Source organism: Peromyscus eremicus, chromosome 17 (assembly GCF_949786415.1).
Source record: "Peromyscus eremicus chromosome 17, PerEre_H2_v1, whole genome shotgun sequence".
Classification (NCBI taxonomy): Eukaryota; Metazoa; Chordata; class Mammalia; order Rodentia; family Cricetidae; genus Peromyscus; species Peromyscus eremicus.
The window spans coordinates 19336030-19342953 of NC_081433.1; the positions used below are offsets into that span (position 1 = coordinate 19336030).

The window sequence follows — 6924 nt, forward strand, 5'->3', positions numbered from 1 at the left end:
GACTCTCCCCGCCCACCGGCGGCGCCCGCCTCCGCCCGCCGCTCTCCCCGCCCCGGGGTCCGGGAGAGAGCTGCGATTGGGCGGGCGCGGCGATCCCTTTGAAGTGTGGCTGCGGATCGCGGCTATTTGACGTGCAGCTCGCGGAAGGCGAAGGTTTTTGTGTTGCTCGCCTGGGCTAGCGGCGGCGGCGGCGGCGGCGGCGGCGGCGGCGGCGGTGGAGGAGGGGAGGCGGCACCGAGGCGCAGCCACTGCTGCACGGCGTTCGACGCAGCGGAGCGAGCCCACCCGCCCCGGGAGCTCGCCTCCCGGAGCTTCCCCTCCCTCCCCGCCCACCCCAGTGGCGCTGCCTCCTCCAAATGAGCGATTCGCCCGCTGGATCTAACCCAAGGACACCCGAAAGCAGCGGCAGCGGCGGCAGCGGCAGCGGCAGCGGCGGCGGCGGGAAGAGGCCGGCGGTGCCGGCGGTGGTGTCCCTCCTGCCCCCGGCGGACCCCCTGCGCCAGGCGAACCGGCTTCCGATCAGGGTTCTGAAGATGCTGAGCGCTCACACCGGTCACCTCCTGCACCCGGAGTACCTGCAACCGCTGTCCTCCACTCCCGTCAGCCCCATTGAGGTCAGTCTCCGGGGCGCTGCCCACCCAGAGCTGAACCCATTCCGCCACCCATGCTGGGCCCATGGCCCTGCTCCCTGCCCTCCCCACCCCACCCCCCATAGCTCATGCGATGCGACTCTCGAGGCTGGCCACGCTGGCGGACCTCATGAGGAGGGACGAAAGACAGGAATCAGACCCCTCTAGGTTCTCCCTAGACTCCCGGGTGGAAGGGTTTTTTTTTTTTTTTTTTTTTGCCCACTCGCCCTTCGGAGTTTCTGTCCAACTGGATTTGCTCTTGTAGTGCCCAGAGTCCTTTACTTTTCCTCTGGCCCCCAGTGTCCTGTCCAAAGACGGCTCCTGGGCCTCCCTCGCCTCCACCCCGACCTGTTCTCTTGGAAACCGCCCGGGTTCCCCTGCATCTTCCCCGGCCTGTTGGGGCACACAGCAGGAAACCCAGGCACTCGAGATCCCGGGTCTTTTCTTCATCCCACTTCTCTGGGTGTCCTCTCCCCGGGAGGGAGGGAGGGAGAGAAGGAGGGAGGGAAGGAGAGAGGGAGGGGCTACTCCCAGGGCCAACTGCAGCTCTGCCTTTAGAAGGCGCCTCTCCCCCGCTCCTACCCCGAGCGCCATCACCAGAAACCCGTCCCAAACGAAGTTCTCCCAAACTACAGGCTTAAGTTTCTCCCCGGGCCAAGAAGAGGGGGAGATTACATGGAAAGGGGCGAATCACCACCCCGACTCCGCAGAAGTCACCTTTAACCAGGAGGGCGGGTGCTGAACCGTTTCTCCGGCGCGCCCGCGCCCATGACACACTCAGGGACGGCTAACCCACGACGCCAGTGCCATTCTGCCCAGCCGCTCCTCCAGAGCCAGGCCTTCTCCTCGGGGACCCTCTTGGCTAGGCCCCCGTCGCGCGGCCGGTGCCCTGCTTTTACGTCCCTGCGCGCTCAGTGGGTCTCCTGATCTCACCCCCTTCTTCTCCCTCCCCTTTGCCACTGTCTCCCGCAGCTGGACGCCAAGAAGAGTCCGCTGGCACTGCTAGCCCAGACCTGCTCGCAGATCGGCAAACCCGACCCGCCGCCCTCGTCCAAGCTCAACTCGGTAGCCGCAGCCGCCAACGGGCTGGGATCCGAGAAAGACCCGGGCCGCTCCGCCCCCGGCACCGCCTCCGCGGCCACCGCGCTCAAGCAGCTGGGGGACTCCCCCGCCGAGGACAAGTCCAGCTTCAAGCCCTACTCCAAGGGCTCCGGCGGCGGCGGCGACTCCCGCAAAGACAGCGGCTCCTCGTCCGTGTCCTCCACCTCCTCTTCGTCCTCCTCGTCCCCCGGAGACAAGGCGGGCTTCAGGGTCCCCAGCGCCACCTGCCCTCCCTTTCCCCCGCATGGAGCGCCGGTCTCCACCTCGTCCAACTCGTCTTCACCCGGAGGCTCCCGCGGAGGTTCCCCGCACCACCCAGACTGCAAGAACGGTGGCGGGGCCGGCAGCGGCGGCGGAGACCTGGACAAGAAAGACCAGGAAGCCAAACCCAGTCCGGAGCCAGCCGCCGGGAGCCGAGGCAGCGGCGGCGGGGACTCGGCTCACGGTGGCCCGGAGGCCGCGGCCTCGGGGCGCAAGTCGGAGCCGCCCTCTGCTCTGGTGGGGGCTGGCCACGTGGCTCCAGTGTCACCCTACAAACCGGGCCACTCGGTGTTCCCGCTACCGCCCTCCAGCATCGGTTACCACGGCTCGATCGTGGGCGCCTACGCCGGCTACCCGTCCCAGTTCGTGCCTGGCCTGGATCCTAGCAAGTCTGGCTTAGTGGGAAGCCAGCTGTCCGGGGGCCTGGGCCTGCCACCGGGCAAGCCCCCCAGCTCCAGCCCGCTCACCGGGGCCTCCCCGCCCTCCTTCCTGCAGGGATTATGCCGTGACCCCTACTGCTTGGGAGGCTACCACAGCGCCTCGCACCTCGGCGGCTCTAGCTGCTCCACTTGCAGCGCGCACGACCCGGCCGGGCCCAGCCTGAAGGCCGGTGGCTACCCGCTGGTCTACCCGGGGCACCCCTTGCAACCCGCCGCGCTCTCTTCCAGCGCCGCCCAGGCCGCGCTTCCGGGCCATCCTCTCTACACCTATGGCTTCATGCTGCAGAACGAACCGCTACCGCACAGCTGCAACTGGGTGGCGGCCAGCGGGCCCTGCGACAAGCGCTTTGCCACTTCCGAGGAACTGCTCAGCCATCTACGGACTCACACCGCCCTGCCCGGCGCAGAGAAACTTCTGGCCGCCTACCCCGGGGCCTCGAGCTTGGGCAGCGCCGCCGCAGCCGCTGCAGCCGCGGCCTCTTGCCACCTGCATCTCCCCCCGCCCACCGCCCCAGGCAGCCCCGGATCGCTGTCCTTGCGGAGTCCACACACTTTGGGGCTAAGCCGATACCACCCCTATGGCAAGAGCCACTTATCTACGGCCGGGGGGCTGGCAGTACCATCCCTCCCCACAGCCGGACCCTACTACTCGCCATACGCGCTGTACGGACAGAGACTAGCCTCCGCCTCGGCGCTCGGATACCAGTAACTACAGCTCTGGCCCCTCCCAGCCCTTCCCCACCCACCCCTTCCTCTCTCGTCCCCCTGCCCTCCACGACGCTGCAACCACTACTGCTTACCCCCTACCAGGATCCAGCCCAGCCCTTCCCCACTGGACTGTGTATTTATTTACTATAATGTTAGCTTACAAGCTGGGAATATAAGTGCATTAATGGCCCACACGAGTCGATGGTATGCAAAAAGTCTGTCTCCCCAAATAATAATATTAACCACCCAGATAACTACATGGTCCCCTTCCCTCTCCCTTCCTTTTTTATTTTCTTTTTCTTAGGTATACGTTTTAAGGGTTTTTTTGGTTTTTTTTCTTTCTTTCTTTTTGACTGGTTTGGTTTTAAGGAATGAAGAGAGGTGGGGTTCTACACTTTTAGTTTTCCTGTCTTGGGAAATCTCTTGCATGAGTCTTAACTGTTAAAACTGCATTTCTTCCCTTTTCCTTCCATCCCCTCTTATTTCTTTCCATGTGAGGTTTTTTTTTTTTTCTCCTTTGTACAAAAAAAATTTTTTTAACCATTTTTGGGGGGGTCGAGGGGAGCAGCCTTGGTGGCGGGGAGGTCTTGAGCTTTGTTGACTCAGAACTCCGTGACCCTCCCCAGGACCCCCTCTTTTCCCCACAGGAGCCCTTGGTCCTAGGCCCTGGCCCCTCAAATCATATCACAGCCTTGATCCTCCAGGATGCTCAGAGTCCAGGAGCCACCAGCAGGCCTCCCCTGCAGTGAGCCCCTTGATCTCCAACAGACCCATCCATTGTACCTTCCTGGCCCTTCAGGGACCCACACCTTGCCCTGCAGTCAGATTGCCCGCTGAAGTGGACCGGGCACATCCAGTCAAACGTCTTCAAAGGCCCCGCTGGCACGAAATTGCTGTTTCTATTTTGTGAAGTACCTTATCGTCATTATTTTTTTCTTCCCTAGTTGGGACTATGACACCCCCCCCTTCCCGCCCTCCCCTGGTGATAGGGGCGGGGCCAGGGATCCTTGAAGGATCCCTCCAAAGCAGACTAGTCCCAAAGTCATGAGACCAGACAACATTAGTAGCTCTGTTGGGGGCAGGCTGGGGACTCAGGGAGTCCTAGGATCACAGCACTCCCTTCGCCCTGTCCCAGACCTGAGCCAGCAATCTGCAAAAGCTGGCGGTGGGTTTCCGTGAGTTCCTGCGGTGGCTAGGATTAAAGACTCAACCCGGGTCTTCTCCCCCCACACCTTCCCTCCCTTCCGGTCTTACGCAGCAGCGCCGGGGCTGCGGGGCCTCTTGTGGGGTGAACAGAGCTCTCTCCCTTGCTAAGACTATTTTGTTAATAAATGGAATACTTGGCTATATTCACACCGTGGTGTGTTTCTCTCTTGCCTCACCATAGTCCCATTTCCAGACACCTAAGCGTATGCCCTTGCTTTTTTGTTTTGTTTTCTTTTCTTTAAAAGCTTAAGGATTTTCTTCTGAGACTGCGGTTCCAAGACGAGTTTAACGCCTTTCCTCTAGGAAGGGACTTGCACCAATGTATTACAAATTACATAAAACCACTTTTACTTTTTTTTTTTTTTCCCCATTTGGTTACTTAGCTCCCAGAGTTACTTCAAAGGCCTTGGCATTTCCTGGGGGCAAAATGAAGCAAGGGCGTGTGTGAAAGTGGATCTTCCTCCGGGCGGGAACTCAAGGGCTATGGGCAGAGAAAGGGAACCAGGAAGGAGAGCTGAGACTTGACTCCCCAGCAGCCTTATCCCAAGCCCGGCGGGAGGGCTCGCAGAGACGTGCCTCTGGCGCCATCTCGTGGCCATAATGAGAGCTACAGGCTGAGAGGCCTCAACTGACTCTAATCCGACTGTCACCTTTCACAGTCCCCAAGACTGAGGATTTGAACTTGGTGCTCGCGGGGGTAGGGGTGACTCTTGACACGATCAACACATGCTCCAAGAAATGTTTCGTGAGGCTTGGGGGACTCCTCACCCAACTCTGCGACTTAGGTCCCCTGCGACTCTGAAAACTCGGACGCGGGTGTGGGTTTTGCTGAGAATTCTCAGCCATGATACAGGAATCTGAAGCCGGTCTGATGTCAGGGAAGCCAGACACTGAGACCTGACTTCTTCTTACCAGATTTCGCTCGACTCACCTGTGTCCTCTCGCAGTGGAGAGCAGGTGCTGTTTAGTGGGGTGTTGGCCCGGTGGAATAGCAGTCCCGCAGTGAGCGTCCAGGATGCCCTGAGCCCAGGTGCCTGAGTCACCAACTGCCTAGTGCCAGTGCGGACTGGCTCTTCTCCTCTGGGGGCAGCCACAGTGGTGCCACAGACCCTGGGGCCACCAGCCTCGCTGCACTGCGCATCCCTGGATGCGTGGCAGGGGTGCCACCGGGCTTTTGGATTTATTGGTGCTGCGCTGCTCTTTGCCCTCTCTGTGAGAGTAACCATTGAACAGGTAGTTTGTACCCTGCGGACTTCCTGCTTCTGAAGCTTCGGAGGCAGGAGTCAACTGAGGGGATGGGGGGGGGGGGTGCGTTCTCCATCTAGAGGTATCAAGTGTTCACAAACTGAACCTCTGGGTGGAGGCTCCGTGGAAGGCCGCACCGCTCTGGACTCTTTAGTACAAAGTGCACACTTTTGCGTCCCCAGATCTTTGTATCTAGGCAAAATTCTTCTGTCAGTGATGAGAACATCAGGTTGTTCTGTTGTTGTTCTTTTTTTTTTTTTTTAAACCTAGTATTAATGCTGGCCACTCAGTGACTGCATGTTCCAGGGAGAGTAGCCTGGGCTGCTGACGTGTGTAGACACAGGGAGAACAGGAACCCAGAGCAGACTGCAACAGGCAGCCGGCCTGAGAGTCACCCTGAGACCAGCCTGAGGTCGGCCTGGAGAATCAGTATCATTTAGAGGTCCACTCTCCCACACACCTGAAATGCAGGGACTCCTGCCTCCCCCACCCCCACCCATGCTGTTTTGCATGCTATTTATCCCCCCCCCAGCTTCCTTTCTACCCAATTCCCCCCTTTTTTTCTGCAGACACCTTTGTGTTACTTTTCCGAAGCCTGTTAAAAATAATGGAGAGGGTTCCTAAACTTTTTCTTTCTGCTTTGTGGTCGGTAGCCCTTACTCTTGGGCACAGGGACTCCTCTGGTTAGGAAGGGAGATGGAAAAAGATTCCTCATCTCCCATAGCTAATAACTTCTCTCCATACTAAAAGAAAACCTGGCTAATAGCTGCAAGGCTTACACCTTCGGTGTGAGAAAAAAAAAAAAAAAAAGAAGAAGCATATTGGAAAACTATTGCGCTTGGGACTAGGGAGGTCACACCAAGCCTGGTTGAACTAACTTGCCCCAAACTACCATGGTAACCAAAGGGCTGGAAATGAAGTTATCATCCTTAAACAGCTCCCCCAACTCATAAACCGGAAAGATTCCTAAGAAATAGCCAATTTTAATTAACTGGTGAGGAGTTTGTTACTTTTGATAACTTAATTCCCATTAATCGCCATTTTAATAGAGACGAACTCTCCCCCAGCAGCTGCCAATTTGTGTACTTAACACATCTGGCAACTCCTCCTTGCATTTCTCTATGTCCTTTTCTCCAAATTCCTCCCCCTCCCCCTCCTCTTCCTCTTCCTCCTCCTCCTCCTCTTCCTCCTCTCTCCCCTAATCTCTCCAGCCTCCAGAAATGGGCCCTGTGTTCATTCCCAGGGCACCATGGTGGAAGCCGTAAAGCTGAAGTCTGAGACACTGGATGTTCCTGGCTCCAGGTCCGATTTTCACACCTCTTGCTAGGTTATTT

The 6924-nt window shown here is 58.6% G+C and overlaps 1 protein-coding gene across 1 annotated transcript; it reads left to right on the plus strand.

The window, feature by feature from the left end:
• Positions 1–280: 280 nt before the first annotated feature.
• Znf703 (zinc finger protein 703) lies at positions 281–4492 on the plus strand. Its single transcript, XM_059244583.1, has 2 exons — positions 281–614; positions 1602–4492. Exons 1-2 carry the CDS (start codon positions 357–359, stop codon positions 3138–3140), a joined length of 1797 nt encoding a protein of 598 aa, XP_059100566.1. The 5' UTR covers positions 281–356; the 3' UTR covers positions 3141–4492.
• The last annotated feature ends 2432 nt before the right edge of the window (positions 4493–6924 follow it).

Excerpts from the sequence above, each read along its gene's own strand:
- Znf703 (XM_059244583.1), top strand. The coding sequence starts at position 357 with ATGAGCGATTCGCCCGCTGGATCTAACCCAAGGACACCCGAAAGCAGC. Across the intron at positions 615-1,601 it reads CTCCCGTCAGCCCCATTGAG|CTGGACGCCAAGAAGAGTCC; the intron begins GTCAGTCTCCGG and ends TGTCTCCCGCAG.